This window comes from Myotis nattereri (assembly GCF_964212035.1).
Source record: "Myotis nattereri genome assembly, chromosome: 6".
In the NCBI taxonomy this organism is placed as follows: Eukaryota; Metazoa; Chordata; class Mammalia; order Chiroptera; family Vespertilionidae; genus Myotis; species Myotis nattereri.
This window is the reverse complement of record NC_138081.1, coordinates 14,023,721-14,046,833: the sequence shown is the minus strand read 5'-3', so window position 1 is coordinate 14,046,833 and position 23,113 is coordinate 14,023,721. Positions and strand designations below refer to the sequence as shown.

Below are 23,113 nucleotides of genomic sequence, written 5' to 3'. Positions count from 1 at the left end.
TGGCTGCATGTTTACTAAAGCCTGGCAGTGGGACTCCGGGCTGGGCTGACTGCAGACAGCTGCCTCCAGCGCCCCCCCCCCCCCCCCGGGGCCCTGCTCCCCCCAGAGCCCTCCACCCACCATGATCACAGTGTGCTGGGCTGGACGCATAATGGAGACACAGGGAAGCGCACCTGGGGGCTGGGAGTTGGGATGGATGCCATTTGGTGCCAATCAAGGACCCAAACTCAACCTTTGAAGTATGGGATCTGGGGTCCCTGGGTGATTTGGAGACTAGGCCAGAGCTTAGTCTAGGTCAGTGGTCGGCAAACTGCAGCTCGAGAGCCACATGTGGCTCTTTGGCCCCTTCAGTGTGGCTCTTCCACAAAATACCAACTTCTGCGCATGGGCCATGAAGTTTCAATCGCACTGTACGTGTGCGCCCGCACGTGGTATTTTGTGGAAGAGCCACACTCAAGGGGCCAAAGTGCCGCATGTGGCTCGCGAGCCACGGCTTGCCGACCACGGGTCTAGGTTAAATTCCCCTGCGTATGACCAGAAGGAAGTCCTCAGACTAGCTCTGGGCTGAATTACCGCAAAAAAGATGGTGGTGGGACAGAAGAACTTCTAGAAATGCCAGGAGGGTGAGCCTTAGGGGGCTGAGAGGATGAGACAGGCTGGCAGAGCTGGGGGACCTGACCTTGGCCGCCCATCTGCCCAAACTCCCAGCTACCTGTGCTGCCCCTGAGACTGACCTCTTCCTGCCTGGCGTCCAGGCCTGGGCACGAGCTGGAGACCTCATATGGTTTTGGAAACTTGTCTGAAGCTGGCCTGGGAGAGGGCTGGTGGGCGTGGCTGGGAGGGGAGGTGTGCAGGGGATCCCACCTTGAGTTGGGGAGCAGGACAGTGTCTGGTGGAGCCGGGAGAGGGGCTGCCATGGACCTCCCTTCATCACCCTTCATTTCAGTCAAGCTCCAAACCAGCAAAATGCATGTTTCTACTCACTCTCCCCTAATCCCCCACAGAAAAGCTATTTCTAGGCCCTGGACCCCACAGGGAACAGAAGGCCCCCCTCCTTAGAGATTGTGAACCTGGAAGGCATCAGGGGTAGAGGAGGAGCAAGATCAACAGCCAGGGCTCGAGGCTCCTGGGAAGTTCAGACTCGGCCCAAGAACGGCCACGCCCTGCGCCCAGAGAACCCTCGGGCAAGGGCTCCGACCCTGTGGACTGTTCGTGTTACTACTGTGCTAAGCACACGGCAGTGTCACGGTGTAGGCATTGAAGTGTGGGTTCTGGAGCTAGTTGTTTGGGTTCAACCCCTAGCTCTGCCCCTTATTAGCTCTGTGACGTTGGGCAAGTTACTTAACTTCTCTGGGCCCCAGTTTCCAAGCACGCTGTGTCTGCCCCAGGGTAAGCCTCTGTAGGTACCAGCTGCTAGTTTAGGAAGCACTATGTGCTTGCTGAATGAGTGAACTGATCCATCATTGGGAGCAAGGAGGCGAGAGAGAAGGCCTGAGAATCATTTCACCTGTCCCTCTGACCAAAACCTCTGCTTCTCATTCTAGGACATCCAGGGACTTCTCTCATTTTAGGGAGGGGGGTGATGCCAGAGCCCCCCTTTCTCATTATTTCAGCTCTCCTACTCCTACACCGCAAAGTCCTCCCTGTGCCCGACCTCAGTCCCTCCCACTCAAGGGAAGCTCCGCCTTTCTCAGCCGGCCCTTCAGCCTACCTTTCCTTGTTCTCAGAAGGGGTACGAGCTGGGCCCAAGGTGGGGAGGATTAAGAACAACCACTTCAGACGCTGGGAGTTGGGGGGGGGGGTGTCCCTAATTCAAAGAGACCTAGTCCTGACACCACCCAGGCCTGAGAGCTTTTCCTCGCCAATATTGGCTTTCCAGGTGGTGTCCCCAGCAACCCAGGCCAACCCCTCTTTGCCCAACTCCTCCCCCTTGAGGGCAGTCTCATCAGATTGAATACTTTTAAAACAGGGCCCAGCTAAGGCCCCACAACTGTCAGGCACACTGAACTTCTTCAAAGCACTTTCTGAACATTAACTTGTTTTACATAAAACCCAGTCCTGGGTCCTTCTCCCAGCACCCTGCACCCCATCCTCCATCCTGCCCCCCTCACTTCCCTCCTTCCCTCAGCACCCCGCCCCCCATACTCCAGAGCTGCGTGCTCAGGATCGAGTTCAGCCTTCCTCCCTTAGATAAACTTCCTTTCAAAGCCTCGCTTAATCCTCTCCCCAATTCCAAGCCTCCCCCGCTGCTGTAGGGAGGGGTGGGGGGAGCGAAAAAGCTTGGTTGCTGGGCGGGGGGCGGGGGGGGGGGGGGCTGGAGACCAGGCTGCCCGAGCAGTGACCCACCCCGGAATCAGACGGCGAGATTCTCCCAAGTTCTTTGTGACACAAAAGGTAAACAGAAGGCCTGGCTTACGCCCGCCCACCCCCAACAGACCTCCCCTCCCCCACACAGCCAGATGGGCCAGCAGGTTGGGGGAAGGGAGAGGGGGGAAAAGGGCAGATTGTGCAAAGGAAAACAAAAGAGACAGAGAGACATCAAGAGACAGGAAACACGGGGAGACTGACTGAGAGAGCTGGTGGGTGAGAGATTGGAGGGCAGACGTGGTGACCTCAGCAACTGAGAGAGCCTGGGAAGGGAGTAGCAGGGACAGGCCGAGTGACCACACCGAGATAGAGAAAACAGAACCTGAGCAGTGACCCTGAGGCCAAGGGAGAGGAAGCCTGCACAGAGGGACAGAGACAGATCTGGGCGCAGGCTCACACGCAGACAAGAGGCCAAGCAGAGGCAGGCCTGGGATCAGGTGGAGGTGAGACAGAAAGTGCAAGTTTCTTCACGCTGCCCAGCATTTCCCTTGGGGCAGCTGCAGCTTGCTGGCCTTGTTTGCCAAGCCCACCCTCTGACCTGGCCCCAGCCCGGCCCTGCCCGGCCCTGCCCTGCCCTGCCCAGCCCAGCCCTGCCCTGCCCTGCCCAGCCCAGCCCTGCCCTGCCCAGCCCTGCCCTGCCCAGCCCAGCCCTACCAGGCCCAGCCCTGCCCTGCCCTGCCCTGCCCTGCCCGGCGCAGCCCAGCCCAGAGGGATGCCCTCCTCCTCACCTGCACCGCAGAGGCTGACTGCTTGCTGTCATTGTTCCCAGGGGAGCTCAGGCCTGAGGCTTGCTGCAGCAGGAACTGCCGGGCTACCTGGAGAGCCTGCAAGACAGGGCGAGTGAGTGTGCCCGACCTGCGAGTGAGTGTGCCCGACCTGCCTGTGGGCTGCAGGTCCGTGCGGTCCGGTCCATGGGACCCAGGATTCAGGGAGAGTGCGGGGCAGTAAAGGGCAGGCGGTCAGGGTAAGGTTAGAGTCCCGGGGGTGAAAGACAGAGGCTCGCGGGGTCCACTTGGGCTTGGGGGTAAGTATACAGATAGGAGTCACCGAGGGATCCGAGTCTGCAGGGACTCACTCTGGAACCTGGTGAGGTTTGCTGCCCTCGTGGTCAAACAAGGGGGTAGGTAGATCAGGGCATGAATCATAGGTACTATTTGTTAAGCATCTACTACGCGTCAGGCACTTCACAGGTGTCTGGAAGGTAAGCTATTCCCTTCAAGTTCTTCTGGCTGGACTAATAAGCAAATTAACACCAGGCAGATTAGCAGGAGAAAAACATTACAGTTTAATAACACGTATGCTCCCTGTATCAGGGGAGAGACCCAGAAACATAACTCGCCATCACCTTCAATACCTCCTTCAGCTAAGGACAAAAGGTGATGTTGGGGGTGGAGTCAGCTAGGAGGCTACCAGGAAAAGCACAGTGAACGGGGGAAGGTGGCTGCACAGACTGAAGCCCAGGCCTTCTGTCCTGACAGCGAGGGCAGGCCTGGTGCAGCGAGGGACGCATCCTCACAAAGGGAGATGCCCTCACAGGTGCCCAAGGCCTCACAGACGGTACTTGGTTTTCAGAACTTCTCCCGGGGCTGCTGTTTCTTAAAGTGAACCAGCCTAAAATAATCAATAGGCCGAAGTGGCATATTCTGGGGCGGCGCACTCTGCTCTCCGTCACAGGCAAGCTTGCATCTAATTCTCTCCTGCGAGGCTGTGAGGTAGGGATGTCGGATCAGCCCTATTTTGCAGATGAGGGAACAGTCTCCAGGAGGTTAAGGAACCTGCCCAAGATCACACAGCTAGGAGGTGTCAGACAGGACTGGAGGCCAGGAGGCCTGGCTCCAAGATCAACTGCGTTCCTATGTGCTGGGTCCAGGGGCCAAGGGGGTAGCATTCACTTGGGTCAGAACCCCCAGCTTTCTGAGTCCGGGGGGTCTAGGTGCAGGGCCTTGTGGCGCTGAGGGAATTCAAGTCCTGAAGTGGGTTTTGAAATGCCAGCGAGTTACACTGACTGTGGTCAGCGCTTGGAGGCCATGGTGGCTTGTGGACTCTGAGCCAGCAGAGTCACGGGCGTGGGAAGTGTGTGGCATTTACAGGAGGAGCAGCTCGGCCAGCCGTGGGCCTGGGACATGGGTGGATGGGCTCTGAGAGGTCGGGTGGCAGAGTGAGGGGTCAGGGAGAAGTTCTTCGTAAGGTCAGCGAGGCCCTGCATCCCCCCACTCCGGGGTCAGTGGGATCTCAGAGGCAAGGGATTGGGGACCTGTCCCAAATCACATTCCAGGAGCACAAAGCCTGTCTGCCTCCTGGGGAGCCAGAGCCGCTGTGTCAGGCAGACCTGGGTTAGAATCCCAGTGCGATTAGCAGCGGTGTAACCTTGGACAAGTTGTTCCATTTCTGCGTTTCAGGCTCCTGCTCTGCAAAACTGGGACACTGCCCAGCGCGGGAGTGCGAGGGGAATTAAAGGACTGCTTTCCTTTGTTGGCATTCGCCAAGTGTTTGCCCCTTCGCTTCTCATGAATCTCTCAGTTCCCTCCCTCACCGCCTTCAGCCTCTCCCACACAGCCTCGTGCCCGGCGCACCTCTTCACTGACACGTGCCCACCTGTGGCTCACTCACCCCTGCACACACACACACACACCTGTCGGTCCTCACTCTCCTACCCCAGCACTAGCACCGAAAGACAAGGCCCCGAGGGGGACAGGGCCACACGCATACGCACAGGCCCCTCCGCAAACACTTCCCTGGCGGCCGCTGTGCACCAAGCACATGTACACCCCCTCGCAGCCTTTCATCCTGCAGCCAGCGCGGAGCCGCCCCCGAGGCTGAACCCCAGTTTACCTTAGGATGGCATCAAAATTCACTGGTGTATCTATGGGGGTGTGTCCCCCAGCAAACCTGGGGTTCAGACAGGCCTGCTCCTCAACCGCCCCCCAGGTCCGGCCTCCCGCACCTGTCTCTTCCCTGGACCTCACACCGGGGCTCCTGGCCTGGGGTTTCGTCTCTTCAGGAGTCACTTCTGAAACCCGGGGCAAAGGCTCCCTGAGGCTGTGAAAGGGGTTCGGGCAGGGCAGGGAGAGGAAGGGAGGGGCCACGGACCATCAGGGAGGAGCCCCTGCCCCTGCAGGCCTTGCTGTTAGACCCCTCCAGCTCTAATGCCATAGGTTGGACAAATGCTCTTTGTCCTTCAAAGGTGGAGGGTAGAGGGGTCCAGGGACAAGGTGGGGGAAGAGGATGGCTCAGAGGAGCTCCCAGGAAGCCCGGGCACCCCGGTCCGGGGAGGGGTTCCCAGGGGAAGTTGGAGAGACTCACTCGGTCTCCTGGTAGGGGGAGTGGCCAGGGAGTTGGATTTACTCCCCACTGACTCTCTTACTCTGTGGTCCCCTGGAGCATGAAATTACAAGATTTACAGGAAAAAATGGCATGGGCTTGCAATCTCATTCCTGCGAGCCGGCCCTGTGACAGGCCCTTCACTCCCCCTCCGGCCCCCTCGCACTCAGGGCCTTTCTTCCCCAGGGCCTCCCATTTAGACGGAGGCCTGGCCAAGGGGGTCCTCCTGATTCTCCCTCTTCCTTCCCATTACTGAGCGCCAGCTGTGTGCCAGGGACCATGCTAGACGCTGGAGACAGACACAGCACATGGCCCAGCCCAGGGCTGCCAGCTGGGTGCTGTGACGACAGCTGCCTGTCAGAGGCTGAAGAGGAGGTGGCCCTGGGCCCAGGGCCCAGAGAGGGCCTCTGCCTGGGGAAGCCTGGGAAGGTGGAGGCACTGGCCGGGGTCCTGGAGGGTGTCCCGAGCACAGTGACCCGCACACCGCCGAGCAGAGTGACCCTGCGAGTCGGGGGAACCTAGCCATTCCCGGGGCAGAACGTCGATTGTGTTGGGGGCAGTAGGAGAGGCCCTCAGGTCATCGGGCCGGAACTCCTCCAGACATTTCACTCATTCACTCTTTCCTTCCTTCCTTTCCTCATTCATTCTTTCTTTCCTTCCTTCCCTCATGTTCATGGCCCCCCTGCGATTGGAGGTGGCGAGGCGATGGTGACCTACACAAGGTGATGTGTGTCATGTGCCCTGACCCAGGTTAGGGTGATCTGGATACCACCTAAACATCACCTGCAGGCACCCAGGCAGGTGTGGGGGTCATGGGCAGACCCCGGGCTTGGGTCCAAGCTGCCCTCCCTTGGTGGCTGGGACATGTCATAGCCGGCTCAGGGCACCCACTACTGCTCCGCTTCTGCCACTGTCCTCAGCACACGCCCAGACCTCCACCAGGACACCCTCCTCCAGGCAGCCACCCGGGGGATCCGTAGGACTGAGACTCTGTAAAACCCCACCCAAGTCACACCCACCCTGATGCACAGGGGTCGGCGTCCACACTGGCTGCTGGCACTGGGGTCTGATTCATCACTGGCCTGCCCACCTCCTAGGGACGTGGGAAATGAAGGCACCCACACAACAGATCCAGCCCCACTTTCCCCACCTTTTTTTTTTTTTAAATCCTCACTCAAGGATATTTTTTCACTGATTTTAGAGAGAGTGGGAAAGAGAGGGAAAGACAGAAACATCGATGAAACACATCAATTGGTTGCTTCCTGCACGTTCCCTGACCAGGGCCAGGGCTGGGCCGGGGAGGAGCCTGCAACCATATGTGCCCTTGACTGGAATCCAACCTGGGACCCTTCGGTCTGCAGGCCAACACTCTATCCACCAAGTCAAACCACTAGGGTCAGCCCCGCTGCCTCTGATGATGCCGACCAGGGTGCAGCCTCCCTGAAGCACAGGTGCCCGCTGTATCTGTGAGCCCAGGCTCCCGCGCACGGCAGAAACGCTGGTGAAAGTCACTTTAGTTCAGGCTGAACGTGGGAGGCAGGCACAGCTGACATGGAGCTTAGGAGCTGGCATTTGGACAGGGACTGGTGGTTTCAAAGCCCTTCTCCGAACATTTAGCTGAAGCTCCACAACCTTGAGCTGGGCAGGGCGGGTGTCACTGTCTCCCCTGCAGACAAGGAAACTGAAACCCAAGGTCCCACCGCCAGGAAGCAGAGTCCAAACACCTCTGCCTGCCCAGCCCCCACCCCCAGAGGGGCCCTGGGATCTCCCGCAGTCAGTCTGGTGAGGCCTGAGAATCAGCGTCCCCTCCCCCAGCCAGGCTAGTGTTTCAGTGGTCTGGGTGTGAAGGGGAGGGGAAGCTGGTTGAGGTGGGGAGGGAAGACCAAGAAAGGAATCTCTAGGACAGCGGCTCTCAACCTGTGGGTCGCGACCCCTTTGGGGGTCGAACGACCCTTTCACAGGGGTCGCCTAAGTCCATCGGAAAACACATATATAATTACATATTGTTTTTGTGATTAATCACTATGCTTTAATTATGTTCAGTTTGTAACAATGAATTGGGGGTCACCACAACATGTATTAAAGGGTGGCGGCATTAGGAAGGTTGAGAACCACTGCTCTAGGAGCAAGGGGGGCTTGTTTCCCTTCCCTGGGGCCATGGATACCGGGACCTGGCCTCGGGCGGGAAGAGGCATTTAGAATGCCACACCAGGGAGAAGCCATGGTGGAAAATCTGGGAAAAAGGAGGAAGAGGGGGCTCAGGGCAGAAGCTGGGAGCCATGGCCCTGGCAAGGTAGTTCAGCTGGTGAGAGCATTGTCCCCATATGCCAAGGTGATGGGTTCCATCCCGGGTCAGGGCACATACAAGCATCAACCCACGAGCGCATAAATAAAATCAGTAAGTAAAAAAGAAAAAGATAAGAAACTGGGAGCCATTTGGCTTCTTAAACCTCATTTTTCTCCTGCCTCCACCCCCTGGACTGCAGACCATACGCCCAGTTCTGTGGTTTGGGAGTTAGCTCTAGTGTCCCCCTAGGAGGCAAGATGGTCTATTGCAGCGGTTCTCAACCTTCCTCATGCCGCGGCCCTTTAATACAGCTCCTCATGTTGTGGTGACCCCCAACCATAAAATTATTTTCGTTGCTACTTCGTAACTGTAATGTTGCTACTGTGATGAATCGTAATGTAAATATCTGACATGCAGGATGTATTTTCATTGTTACAAATTGAACATAATTAAAGCATAGTGATTAATCACAAAAACAATATGTAATATATATGTGTTTTCTGATGGTCTTAGGTGACCCCTGTGAAAGGGTTGTTCGACCCCCAAAGGGGTCGCGACCCACAGGTTGAGAACCGCTGGTCTATCGGGTGCATGGACCCCGGTCAGAGATCTGCACCCAGATCCTGGCTCCCCCACATACTGAGTGACCTCGGCTAAGTCACTTGTCCTCTCTGAACCCCACTCTTGCTCTGCAACATTGGGATAACCCTGTACTTAGCGCACAGGGTTGCTGTGAAGAGTGTATGAGACAATGAACATGGAGTACTTAGCACAGTGCCTGGCACCCAGCGGGTCCCAAACGGACATTAACTCATTGTCACTTAATTTATCTTTTGCCTTCCCAGGCAGCTCCTGGTCATTTGTCCTCTGCCACCCTGAAGGACTAGCTAACCAAACCCGCTTCCAGCCTACGCCACCCCCATTTCCCCTCAAGCTAAGAACTCCGTCTCGCTAATGAAGCTGAACTCTCCTCCCCCCGTCGCCCATTCAGAAGTCATTAGCAGGATCTCCACAATTAGGAACAAATGGCTTATAACGGATGGCATCCAGGGAGGGCGGCTGGGATGGAAGGGAACGAAGCTAGAGCTCTGAGGGCCACAGGGAGCTGCTATGAAAAGAAAAACAAGTCTTGAGACAGGAGGGTCTGCCATCTCCAGTAGGAGACCACCCCCTCATTTCTGCCTCTGAGAATTCGTGGGGGGGGGGGGGGGTAGCTCTCTGCGGAAGCCAGGTGCAGGGCTGTTCGCGAGGCTGAAGGACTGCGGCTCTGTGCAGGGTCCCAGTCCCACTGCGGTGTGTTTAGGAGGGCGGGAGTTGGCTGGTGCTCACGGAGATAGGCTCGAAGGGCTGAGCTCTGAGAATGGAGAGGCAGAAGCACAAACCGCAGCCTGGAGAGCTGGGCGCGTTAGAGGGAATCTGGGCCAGTGTTGCCCAAACCGCTGGTCATGATCGAATGGTGGGTCGTCATATCAATGTAGTGGGTCAAAAAATGAGGGGAAAATGCACGCACACATATACTTTTTAAAAATTAGAGCTACTGGGTGAGCATGAACATTGTTTCGTGACAATGTGTTTGCTGGGCGTCCAAGTAAAACGTAGTTCTCACTGTAGATCTCAAGCGAAAAGGTTTACGAAGCGCTGACCTAGCTCCCGTGACAGACGAGGAAATGGACGGCCAGGGCAGTGACATGCCCAGAGTCACACAGGCCCTGGACCCCCTGGGTCCGACATGGGGCTCTGCAGCCAAGAGCTGGCCAGACAGGATGGAGGACCCCTTCCCCCCACAACAAATTCTGGTTTAATTTGGAGTGTGGTGAGGTGTAGCCAAAATAAACAAACCCCAAACACTTCTTTTGTCTGCACCCAGCTAACTTTGGCAAAATTGGGATCTAATTGTCTTGATAATTCAACTGGGGTCTGGCTAGATTTAGGGGAGGGGCATCCGGAAGGTGTTTGGGGTGCTGGCCCATCCCAAACCTGTCCCCCCAGGGCCACAGTATAACATTCTATTCACTTATCAGTCACTCAGCAAATATTTATGAAGCCCCAGAGGGCACTGGTCCTAGACACTGTGGGCGCATGGTGTTTGCTTTAAGGGGCTCCATTCCCATGGGGGGAGACAGACACTAACACGAAGCGAGCGAGCCATGAGATGGTGGTGCGCGGCACCGAGGCTGGCTGGCTCCTGGACTGTGTGGCCAGGGAAGGCCGCTGTGAGGAGCCATTGAGAATGAGGAGGCAACTCTCCCGGGAGAGAGTGCACGGTGCAGGGAGGAGCTGGTGCAAGTCCTGAGGTGGAATGAGCTTGGAGGTACCTCATGCATGGTCAGTGTGGCTGAGCCAAACGGCCTGACAGAAAGTCCCAGAGATGAGCAGGGAGGGGCCAGATCACACAGGGACAATGGTGTGTTTTTTTAATCCTCACCCAAGGACGTGCCTACAGAGAGGAAGGAAGGGAAGAAGAGAGAGAAAGAGAGAAACTTCGGCTGTCCCCGCCCCCACCACCAAGTGCCCCGACCGACTGACTGGGGATCGAACTCGAAACCCAGGCATATGCCCTGACCAGGAATAGAACTGGTGACCTTTTGGGGCACAGGATGACGCTCGATTAACTGAGCTACTCTGGCCAGGCAGGGACAATGGTCTTTTATTTAATTCTACCCGAGGAAAAATTGCTGGAGGATTTTAAGCAAGCGAATATAAGGAACTAAGGAAGTGATAGAATTTCCTAACCTGCAGTTAGTAAACCGTCGGTGCCTAATATGTACTTGGTGATTTGAATTAAACAAGAAACATCTCTCCATTCACTCACTGAAATGCAACTCCTCCAGGGAACAGAGAGTGGAGGGAACCAGAGTAGAGGCAAAGGGTGCGGGGAGAAAGGTCAGAGGTCAGTAGTCCCAACCAGGAAGAGTACTGACCATGGGGAGACCCAGGTCCTCCACCAGCCAGGCTTTGTCCTCCAGCAAAGAGACATAAAAATGAAATTACACAGAGGAGGGGGGCAGAGAGTGGGGGAGTGCAGACCATAAAACCCCCGAAGTGATTCTACACCTTTTTCCCTTGGAAAAAAAAAAAAAGCTTTTTGGAAAAGGCTGTAAATTTTTTTTACACCAACCTCGTAAAAATGACATTGGCGCATTCTCAAATTAGAACCATTAAAATGAAAACCAGCAACGCATAGATACCGACAGGCCCACGTGGGTGGGAGAGGCGAGGTCTGGGTGCAGCCTGCTTGCAGGGCCCCTTCCCCGCCAGGCCCCGGAAACGCCTCCTCGGGCAGGGCCGTGCCACCGGGAGATGAGAACACACCATGGACCCCACAGCACTGAAAGGGGGAGGGCGCTCTTCCGAGAGGCCCCTTTCCCTCTCCCTGCCCTGCGCCCCCAGTGGGGGCCTTAGCACCCAGGGCCACCAGGGCGACCCATGCAGCTCCTCTGGACCGAGACCAGCTGGTGTGGGTGCTGGAAGCGGCAGGGCCTGAGCATGGGCGGTGGTGGCAGGGAGCCCTGCACCCCCAGATGGTGGTGCTGTCTGTGGAGTCCTCAGGAAGTGGGGTGTAAGGAAGTCTGGGTTCAGAGCCACCATGAGCTCGGCTCCTGCCCTCACACTGGCCACTTCTGCAGGGGTAGGGTTTGGAGAGGGGCTGTAGGGGACACACCATTCCCTTCTCAGAATAGACCTGCTCCCCTAGGAGAAAACTACCCACGGAGAGGGTGCTTTCGAGTGCGGTCCTCCCCAGGTCAACCTTCACCCTCAGAAGGGGAGACATCCATCCCCGCTTCCCCGGCCCCAAACTCCTGACCAGTAAGGATAAAAAACGTTGGCGTGAAAGGGGGTGAGGGAGGAGAGAAAAGTCATACCGGAAGGGAGGCTGGTAGAGTGGTTGACTTTTCTGGTCCCAAAAGAGCAGGGGCCTGGGAACCCTTTCCCAGCCTTGGGCCCTCTCTTCTACCTGCCCCCTCACTGGAGCTCCCTACTAGGGGGACCTCCCTTTTCCTTGGACTGGGAGGCAGACACAGGAAACAGTGTCATTGGCTGAGTAACCCAGGATGGTACAAGAAGGGGGGGAGGGTTACAGCTCTCCCCGTGCTGGTCCTCTCGAAGCCCAGCCCCTCACTCACCTGCCCCCTATTCCCCCCTATTCCGGGGCAGAGCAGGGAGGAGCACTTTCTAAGCATGACCCTGCAGCTGCCCAGAGGGTAGGGGACTTCACTGACATGAAGTTTCTAATCTCCCCTCTGGGGAGTCTGGGCCCCAACACTCCCCCCAGGCCCTCAGCACCTCCTGGGGAAGGGACTGTTCCATGGGAAGGAAAGAAACGGAAAGGAAAGGTGTAGGACCACATTCGAAAGAGCAGCATCTGGCATGAGGGTGGGAGTCCCACAAACTGAAAAAGTGGGCCCCAGACCTAAAAAGACAACTGTAGACAGTGTGTGTGAGGTGGGGGGAGCTAATTCACCTCTGAGGCCTCCCCTACCCGCCCCACCCCCCTAAGTAGCTTGGGCAGAGGAGAGCCAGATGGAGAAGGAAAACAGAAATCTCTTCCATTCTTCGTTTTCCCCCTGCCCAATTCCCTGACACCCCCCATCTCTTTGGAGGGGGGTGAGTTAAAAGCCCATTAAAGTGCAGCTCCCCCCAGCCCCAACCCTTTTGAATCTCCCCACAGGATGTGCACAGGGTGGGATTTGGCCCCGGTTGCCACAGCAACTGCAGTGGGAGTTCCCAGACGCTAAGCAACCCTCCTGTGACCCTCGCTGACCTGTCACCCCCACAACCTGAGGACAATAGGAGTGCGGCTCTGGAGGCCCAGGACGCCTTTCAGTGCGGCGGCCAGCAGCTCCGCCGGCCTCCACTGGGCCTGCTCAGCGCTCCTGCCCCAAGTCCTGCTCGCCTGGGCCAGAGTGCCCAGTCTGGCCCCCAAGACCTCCCCAGGCCTGCCACCTCCCAAACGCTGGCACACACTCTCCCAGGTCTTCCTGCTCCCCACCAGAGGTATCTGTGCAGTCCCCGTATGAACATTATTAACATTTTCACGCCGCAAGGGCAATCTGCAAGAAAAAAGCCATGCAAGGGAACCACGGGGTGGGGGTGGGGGGAGGGGAGGAAGGCCTGCCTAGGTGAAGGAAGAGGACTGATAGGCAGCTGGCACGTCTGCTAGGCCCAGAGTATTCTTTAGCAGCAGCTGGGGGATCACCAACTCCAGCTGGCCGGCAGGGTCCCCCGTGCAGACTCAGGCGCAATGCATGTCTGCGGAAGGAATGCGTGCACCAGGCCTACCACACTCCCCACGCCCTTTCCTCACGAGAGTGAGACTGGAGACTAAGGGCAGAGTGGACGGGGCATGGCTCTGTCACTCACCAATAAGGGTGTTGGGAGGGGGGAGGGGGGAGAGGGGAGGGGGAAGCTGGGGCCGTGACTGCTGCAATGGGGCAGCCAGCCAGGGACCCTCTCTCCATCCGAGGGGCCTGGCAGCCAAGCTATGTCACCCCCCTGCACCCAGGGCCTCTGTTTAAACAAGCTCCGGCCTGCTGTTGCATGGAAACAGGCGTCTGCTCTTATTCCGAAGTGACGTGGCTGCCCTCTTCAGCACTGTTTGTTTCAGCTTAAAGTCCTGTCACCAGTCTGACTTCTGACTCGCCCTGTTTATCTCTCTCTCTCTCCTCTGTCAACTCATTATTCCCAAAGGCCAAGCTTGCATTTCCAGGGTTTGTTTACCCAGAGCGGAGGGACAGGGACCAACAGACAGAAGGACAGAGGGAAAGAGGACAGACCGGTCAACGCCCACAGACACCCCCCCCCCTAACCTCCTTCCTCTGGAGTGGCTACTTAGGGCCAGTGGACAGTGTTGCTTCTGTTTGTTTGTTTTCAGAGACCGTTTAGGTTGAGAATGGAGTGCTCTCGATCATGCATCAGTAGACGTTTATTTAGCACCTACTATGCTGCAGGCCTTGCTCCCTCCCTCTCCTACAGCGGACTGTGTGCGTGGCAGGAGCAAAAAGGGGGCTGTGCTGAACCCTGAACTAGGAACTGGGAGGCCCGGGTCCTGCTGCAGCCTTTCCCAGGCCGCAGGGACAAGTCAGTGCCGCCTCTTGCTGCCCTCTCACCTGTGAAATGGGAATAATAATATCCACTCCCCCCGCAGATGACTGAAGGACGCAACCAATGAGAGACACAGGTATTTGTTTGTCCTTGAAGGACTTCCTGGTTGGGACAGAGGGAGGAGGAGCCCACTGGGCCAGGCTCTCTTTCCTATGGTTGGTTTAGCCCACAAATCGGAACATTTGTTGTGGGGGGGCCAGAAAGTGTTACCCCTGAAACTCCCCCCACACCTCACTCATATATTGGGGGGTGGGAGCAGGGCCTACAGACGGATCTTATTTAATTGCACATTTTGGATTTTTAATTTTGCAGGTCTCTTTTCATAGTTTGGAGCCAACAAAACCTTTTTAAGTCTCAAATATTTTCCTTGGCCCCAGGCACTACGCCCGTAGTGAGCCCAAATGCATAAAACAGCCCTCCGCCTGCCTCCAAGTCTCCACCCCAGTTTATTTGTGAAACAGATACAGGATTTTCCAGGACTTTGGGATATTCCCCAAAACAAACAGGAATAACTGGAACATGGAGCAGTGAGGGTGAAACATGCGTGTGCAGCGCGGAGAAACCTGATCAGCACACACAGCGCTTCCCCACCCCACGCATCTCCCCGCCACCCGGTTTCTGTGCTCACTCTTCACTTTAAATACGTTTTAAAAGACATTCCCAGTTTCAGCGTTTCTCCTGCCCACCCCTCAGCCCCCATTCTGCGTAGAAGAGCGGGAGGGGAAGCTGGCCATACAGAGTGGGTGGCCCTGGTGGTGGGGTGTGTTCTGTCATTATTTTGGTAGAGGGTGGGATTTTGCCCTTTGACCTCTGTCCCCAGTAGATGGCACAGGCACTGAGTCTTTCCCCCAGAGATCCTGCTTAGGAAGGCTGGGGAGATGCCAGGACACTCCCAAGGCCCATCTCCCCGGGGAATGGAGGCCGAATGGAGGCCAGCCCTTCCACTCCAGCCCCCCGCTGCTTGTGAGAGGAAGTGATTTTTAAAGCCATTAGTTCTGTTCCCATGCACGCAGCCCCTGGGGACGGGGGTTTCACACCTAAACTGCATCTGATCCTCACAGCCCAAGGAAGCCACGGCTCGGGGAGGCCCAGGACTTGGCAAAGGTCACACGAAGGGGCAGGCTCGGACTGAACCCGGGTTTGTCTCATTCCTGTGTCAGTGCTGGCTGACCGGCTCCGTGCAGGGCGCCCAACGTCTGACCAGGCTGCTCCAGGCTGACCTCCGGCTCCCGGGCATGTGGGGGGAAAGGGCCCCCTAGAGGCTGTGGAGTGGGAGGAGGAGCCCCACGGTGAACCTGGGAGCCAGCATGAGGGCAAGGTACACACATCCCGGCAGGCACGCACCTAAGGCCATCAGGCAGGGGTGGGAGCTGGTGGGGAGGGGCAGGCAGGACCTGAATTTTCCTTATTCCCAGCAGAGCCCCTAAGGGCCAGTGCCACCAGCAGTGATTCGAGAAGCAGGGAGTCAAGTAAGAGGAGGCTCTCCAGGCTGGGCTGGCTGGGCCGGTTCTCGTGAACTTGTCAAGCACGATTCTCCCCGTTTCCCGGGTGGGGCTGGGACCCGGGGCCCCCGTTCTGTCATCGCCCAACCAGGCTCCCCACCCTCGGGCCTCTCTATCCACAGAAAGGCTGGTCTTGAACTCCTGAACTCTGCACTTCAGAGTGGGAATGACGGAGGGGAAGAGGGAAAGTGGATACAGACAGGGGTGCCCAGTCTGAGCCCTAAAAATGGAGGCGTGCCTTTGCCTCTGGCTCTTGGCCTTTTCCCAGCTGCTCTGGCCTCTGGTGTCTGGAAGTTTGATCTCTTCACAGCTTGAGTCAGGGGCCCAAGCAGACATTGGGGGTGCGGGCGGGTTATTTTACAACACAAATAAAGCGGAGATACCCCTATGTGCCCAGCCCCCTCTCCCCAGTGGACACACTTCTAAAGGGAGGGTCTTCTCCCCAACCCTGTTAGCTTAGCCAGTGGCAGGAGGGCCCCGGTGCCCGCCCACCCAGGATGCACACTCAGGCCTGCTTCCCTAGTCCGTCCCGGTGGGCATTTCTGAGACTGTCCGAAGCGCTATGATCTCAGGACCCCGAGTCTACTTCTTTCTCTGGGAAGCTCGCTCTCCCTTGGCTAAGGTGGCCACGAGCACGGAGGGCGCAGAGGGATTGAGTCCCTGGGAGCCGGACCTTCCCAAGACTGTTAAAGGGAGGCTGCCCGGCCCGGAGCAGTGGCACCAGCGGCCAGGATGGAGTGGGAAGAGGCCTGGCGTGCCCCCTCCCTGTCCCCGGGGCCGAGGAGAGGCGCCAGCTCCTACCTGTTGCTGCTGGAAGTGCAGCAGATCCGCCGGGCTCATCTCGCCGTTGCTGTCAGCGCCCGCAGCTGCGTCCCTGCCCGCACCGCCTCCAGCAGCGCCTGCAGCCCCGGCACCGCCGCTGCCATCGGCCTGCCCGGAGAGGCTGCCCACGCCGTTCTGACCAGAGGGAGCTGACCTGATTGTCTCCGAGGCAGATTCCACCATCATGTCGCTCTAGCGGGACCTGGAGCGGGAGGAGAGACGGAGGAGGGGCTCAGTGGGTAGGGCAGGTGTGGATTCTACCCTGGGCAGCAACCATGTCCCTCAACAGCCCCACCTAACACCCCACCCCAGGCCTGGGGCACCTCCTCCTCAACTTTCTGGGGGCTGCTCCTGGGACCCCTCTAGGGGTGCAACCTCTCCCAGTGTCACCCTTCCCCTAGGCTGGGATAAGGGGCAGCTCCAGACTGCAGCTGCCCCCTTCTCCCCAAACTCTTTCTCAACTTGACTTCCAGAAGACCTCTACAGAGCAGGGGGGAGATGCTGCCCCCCAAACCTATTCCGGCCTCTCCCTCCTGGCCAGGGCATGGGGGGATGGGAGGAAGGGGCGAGGATTCTGCAAGAACTTAAAAGCAGATGAGCTATTCATGGGGACTCACTATCTCCCCTCCTCCTTTGGCACAAACACCTGTAATGGCCATTGTGCTTGTGGACGGGGAGTTCCCCGGGGCAGGGAGGCAGGGAGTTCCCCGGGGCAGGGGCCTCCCGAGTCTTTTCCCGAGGGCACTGAGGTTCTCATCAAGATCTGCTCCACAACAGAAAGGCTGCCATTTGCCCAGCACCTACTGGGAGCCAGACTCAGCTTGGAGCTGTGCAGTGGAGGCAGCCAGGGTCCACTTCCCCGCCTTTCCTTCTAAGGCTGGCAGGCGAGGGTCTGGCCAAAAGTAGACCTCCCACTCCTCAGTAACACTGTCTCCACAGGCACCATGATTCCTCATCACAAGACTGTGAGAGTGTTTACCATCCTGACCGGACAGATGGGAAAGCGGAGGGTCCAGAGTTCGGGGATTCACAGAGGCAAAGGGTCCAGGCCTGAATTCCATACCTTCATTTTCCCACTCCAACTGCCTCCCAGAAAGAGAGAGGGTCAAGGGCAGTGAGGAGGAGGAGGAGGAGGCCTGGACTTCCTTCTGCAACTTGTGGAGGCCCCACTACCTCGGGGGCCTGCACCCACCCTGCGATGGGGAACCTGAACAGGCAGAGCTGTTCTCAAAGTCTGGGGTGTCTCCAACTACCCCCAAAGTTTGCTTGAGAGGCACATGGATTTTAGTGAAACAGGAGATGGCTGGTATCCACCACTGATCTTCAACACATCCTTTTAAAAGATAGATATATATTTTATTGATTTCAGAGAGGAAGGAAGAGAGATAGAAACATCAATGATGGGCTGCCTCCTGCAGGCCCCCTACTGGGGATCGAGTCCGCAACCCGGGCATGTGCCCTTGATCGGAATTGAACCGGGGACCCTTTGGTCGGCAGACCAACGCTCAATTCACTGAGCCAAACCGGCTAGGGCCTCAACCTGTCTTTTTTTTTTTTTAAAGATGTTTTTATTGATTTCAGAGAGAGAGGAAGGGAGAAGGAGAGAGAACGGAAGGGAACAGGAGAAAGAGAGAAACATCAATGTGAGAGAGGAGCACTGACCAACTGCCTCCTGCATGAGCCCCGATCGGGGACTGAACCCACCATGTGGGCATGGGCGCTGACCAGAAATCGAACTGGTGGCCTTTCGGTGCACAGGACGACACTCAACCAAGCCACACCGGCCAGGGCTTCCACACTCGTCTTAAACCCCCTAAAACTCCGTTTCCTAGAGTCCTGTAAGGAGTAAATAAAACAGCACATACAAACCACCTAGCAGGTAAGCTCCCATCACCCCCCTCTTCGCCAGCCCTATTTGTAAGGTGAAGACCCTGAGGCTCAGAGAGGTCACAGACTTGGCCCAGGTCACACAGAGGTCAAGGGGCAGAAGCCACAGGAGCAGCTAGTGGGGCCTGTGAAAGTCAGCCAGTGTTCTGCCCTCCCTTTTGGCCTAAGCAGACCCCCACAACCACATGGTTTCCCGAACCCAAGAGGCCCTGCAGGTAGCAAATTAGAGAAACTACTGGAAAAGGTTGGATTATTTCCCTAGTTCCTCCTCAAAATGCAGCTCCCAGAAGCCTCTCTCTCCTGCCCCCAAATTCTCTCCTTGCACCACGAGGAGAATCCTTTCCCCCTCAGAGGGCCACGTGCTCGGTTTTATCCCTGCTGGAAGCAAAACCAGTTGAAGTGAGGGTCCTGGGGGGCAGGACAGGGAGCTGCTAAGGGTCCCTGGGGAGCCCACCAGTTCACGTGCCACCCACATCACTGCTCGTAAGGCCCCCCTCCCTCTGTGACTCTAGGCGTCTCCGTGTGGCTTCCTATGTGAACCTGTGCTGCTGGAGTGTCCTGTGTCTGTGCATTTCTCTTGTGTGTCCCCACCCCAGCTGCTGCTCCCACTCTTGGGGCCAGAGGAGCTGGGCCAGGGGCGAGGGAGAGGGCGAGGTTGGGGGCGATGGTTCGGAAGAGATTGAGCACTCGGTCTCAGGCCTTAATGGCCGTGTCAGCCAGAGGGCCAGTGGCCGCCAAATGATGGATGGGGTGGGCGCCATCCTCCACCCGCCAGAGCACAGGGCTCCAGGCCCCCTTTCCCCAACCACCCACCCTGATCCCTCCCGGCAGCCTGCAGAGCGCCTTCCCCCACTCGGGCCTGGGCCCCAGCTACAAGAGGGGGGTGGGAGACAGCAAGGGCATACTCTAGTCTCCCTCTCCCCCAACACTGGCCCTGCCGGGGGGGGGGGGGGGTGGAGAGCAGCTGCCTGCCCTGATTCCAAGCTTAGCTTCTCTGAGATCTGAGAACTCCTGGGCCCCAGGGGACAAAGACCAGAGCCTCAGGGGTGTGTGTGCACAGGAGAAAGGAAAGAGAATCCAGCAGTTACTTTCCTGGGGTAAGAATGAGTGCCCCCCTTTTAATACACACACACACACACACACCATAAAGTTGTAGACCAGACAGCAAGTTTGGAGAAAGGGAGAGAAAGTAAAGAGGATGCAAACAGAGGTGTCCCTTTCTTTTCTGGTTTTTTTTTTTTTTAATGTGGGGGGGCGGGGGGGCATAGTGACACCCAGTGAACAACGTAATTGCTGCAATGTGGCGTGTAATAATAGCTATTCAAGGGCCAATCATTCATATTAAACAGGGTGAAGCAAGCCTCTCATTTGCATGCTTGAGATTATATGCATTGAAAAGTCATTTCCGCGGGGTATATGAATGGCATTAATTCCCACGGGGCACGCTCTGCCCCCCTCCTGGGAACTTCACTTCTTTCCACGCTCCAGCCAGCCGGCCCACCTACACCCACTGAAACCAGCAAGGCTGGTGCTCCCAGGCGTCGGAACGCTCACCTCTGCCCTGCGACGCCCGCCCTCTGAGGATGAGCACACCGTTGGCCTCAAGCCTCCAGCTCACCTCTCCACGGGGTGTTGCAATAGCAATGGGGTGTTCCTTGCACTGTGGGTGAGCAGCTCCGGTGCCTGGGGCCCAGCCTGCTAGGGTTGGGGTGGGTGGGGTGCTGGAGGTAAGACTTGATATCCATGCCCTGCAACTACAAGAATGTGGGGTGTAGCGGAGGAAGCGTGTCCGTGAGAACCTGGACCCTGGCTAGAGGAGAAGGCAGGGGCCTGGGTGTCAGGCAGCCTGAGCTCGGCCACAGCCAGCTGTGCACACTGCCTCCCTCCTCCTCTGGGCCTCCGCTTCCCCATCTCTACGTGGAGAGGTGGTCTTGACGGTCTCTTAATTCCCTGGCCCAGCACGTGGGCATGAAGCCAGACTGTTCTAGTGGCTGGAGGGAGCCAGTGAGGGTTCATCTGAGTTACAGCTAGTCTCAAAAGGCGAGAGCAGACTTGAGCTTCCTGCCCCGGTAAGGGGGGCACCCTGCATGAGTCCCCTCCTCCCTTCACTCTGCTCTTCCACCTCTGTCCACACGCTCCTCCCCCAGTCACGCATTTCCTGGGCAAACAGCAGCTGAACACCCACAGAGAGGAGAGAAGCCCTGGGAACTGGACTACCTGGTTTCAGGGGCCTGATGTAGGACTCTGGGCAAGTCACTGCCTTTCCCAAGTTAATGGCTGTTCTTTCTTCCTTTATACAACGTGTACATGGGGGATTGGGAGGTCTTTCTAGGGCTCAATACACGGAAGCCCTCACTCCCCACTCCAGCCTTCCCAGACCCCTCTTGCAACCACGCTTGGGACAGAAGAGCAGCTGCCCGCGAGTTATTTCAGGTGACCTAGGGTTTCCGTCTGGGGCTCTGATCCTGCCCTTAGGCAGGTCCAAGTCTCCCATCTCTCCGGGTTCCCCTTCGGGAGCCAGGGCACCCCAGGGCCTTGAGCCTGGCCTTCAGAAGGAAGGAAGCTGGGTCAAAGCCGCAGCGGCCTCTTCCGCTCTGGGGGAGTCTGCGGGCCGCTGGGGGCTCCCACTTCCCCAGAGGCTCCTGGCCCTTCTAAGAACCCTGTAAGGTGCACCGTGGGGGACGCCTCGGAACTCCTCTGGGTCGCCCAGTCCCCTCCCTGGCGGAAGTGACAAACTCCACCTGCCTTGGGACCAAAGGGAGGACCCAAGGGCCAGGGTGCTTTCGGGGGAGGGGGAAAAGGATGGGGAGTCCTACACGTGGAGAAACCTTTGTGCCTTTTCCGCGGGCCCATATGGTGTAAGAGAGTATTAATTACCGTAGCTTTTTAATTAACAATCGCTTAGTCTGAGCCCTAACATTTGCCACGACACCCGGCGCCTCGCTGCGAACCAGCGCTGCCGGCCCAGCCAACTCATCAATTAATTTTTATTGACGGTTTCTTCCCCAAACAGGCACAATACCAGGGTTTTCCAATTAACACCTCCGCGATCTCTAATTAGTGCAATTAACAGACTGATGGATGCCCGGAGTTTACCGCGAAGGAGGGGGCGGGGCAGCCCCCAGCGCTGCTCTGGGGGCTGAGCCTAGCAGGGCGCACGTGCATGCGCGCCCCTGGAGGGGGCGCACCCGCAGTTCTTTGGGAAGCTTGGAGGGTGAGGGTGTGACTACCGGTTACCTGTACCCGGAGCAGTGATGGTGATTTGAGTTGAAGTAAGGAGACACTGTGTCCAGCCCTCAGAAGCCTATGATCGATGGACGCGCCCTGAAAGTCTAGGTGAGACGAGCAGTTGGAAACCCGGCCTCTGGTCCCAGCTTTATCTCCTACTTGCTGAGTGACCTGGGCCAGGTTAACAGCCCGCTTTTCTCCTCTGGATACTGGGGAAAACGCGACTAGATATATAGCTATTTATAATGTACACCCCTATCAACTTCTCAAGAAAGATTGGGCAGCAGCCTGCCACGAAAGACAGATAAAGATTCTTAAAATATATTATCATGGGGTGGTAGGAAGGGAGAGTAAATGGATTAAAACTTTAAGCCTGAGAACGTCAAACTTGAGCGCATCAGGGTCGCCTGGGAGAGCTTGTTCAAACACAGACGGCGGGGCCCCAGGCCTGGAGTTTCTGACTCAATAGGTCTGCAGTGAGCCTGAGAACAGTCATTTAAAAAAAAAAAAAAAAGTGCCCTGACCGGTTTGGCTCAGTGGATAGAGCGTCGGCCTGCAGACTCAAGGGTCCCAGGTTCGATTCCGGTCAAGGGCATGTACCTTTACCTGGGTTGCGGGCACATCCCCAGTGGGGAGTGTGCAGGAGGCAGCTGATTGATGTTTCTCTCTCATCTATGTTTCTAACTCTCTATCCCTCTCCCTTCCTCTCTGTAAAAAAATCAATAAAATATATTTAAAAAAAAAAAAAGTTCCCAAGGCAATAGGGCTACGAGGAGTATTGACTAGTTATGAGCCTCCTGGTGGCCGAAACCAGATGAGCCATCTCATCTCCGAGGCCACTCATTCATTCACCATGGACTGAGTGCCTAAGAAAGCCAAGCCCTGAAGATCTGTCTACAGCAGCGGCTCTCAGCCTTCCTAATGTCGCGACCCTTTAATACAGTTCCTCATGTTGTGGTGACCCCCAACCATAAAATTATTTTCGTTGCAACTTCATAACTGTAATTTTGCTACTGTTATGAATCGTAATGTAAAGATCTGATATGCAGGATGTATTTTCATTGTTACAAATTGAACATAATTAAAGCATAGTGATTAATCACAAAAACAGTATGTAATTATATATGTGTTTTCCGATGGTCTTAGGCGACCCCTGTGAAAGGGTCGTTCGACCTCCAAAGGGTCGCGACCCACAGGTTGAGAACCGCTGGTCTATAGGAAACTGAAATGGGACCCCTGCCCTACACAGGCTTACAAAACTCAAGCCAGTGCAGCCCTGGCCAGGTAGCTCAGTTGGTCAGGGTGTTGTCCTGATACGCCAAGGTTGCAGGTTCGATCCCTGGTCAGGGGGCACATACAAGAATCAACCAATGAATGCATTAATAAGGGAAGCAACAAATCAATGTTTTTCTCTCTCTCTCTCTCTCCCAAATCAGTTTTTTAAAAAAGCCAGTGCAGTAATGTCCTAAATGCTCTGTGGGCAACTGGTAATAATGAGGTCTCATTCCCCTCGCCCCTTTTTATTTTGTCTGAGTAAATCTAGCATTTGTCTTTTTGAAAGTTTAGCCACTAATAGAGTTTGGGCTGTGAACAAACT

General features: G+C 56.6%; 1 protein-coding gene across 1 annotated transcript in view; it reads right to left on the bottom strand.

The window, feature by feature from the left end:
• Positions 1-16,587, bottom strand: part of FOXP4 (forkhead box P4) — a gene marked incomplete at its 5' end in the record, with an annotated part of 34,590 nt that extends 18,003 nt beyond the window's left edge. Inside the window, 2 exons of the mRNA XM_081094768.1 lie at positions 3,102-3,191; positions 16,381-16,587. Coding sequence (XP_080950894.1) covers positions 3,102-3,191; positions 16,381-16,587 — 297 coding nt within the window. The remainder of the gene's footprint in view (positions 1-3,101; positions 3,192-16,380) is intronic.
• Between the last annotated feature and the right edge of the window lie 6,526 nt (positions 16,588-23,113).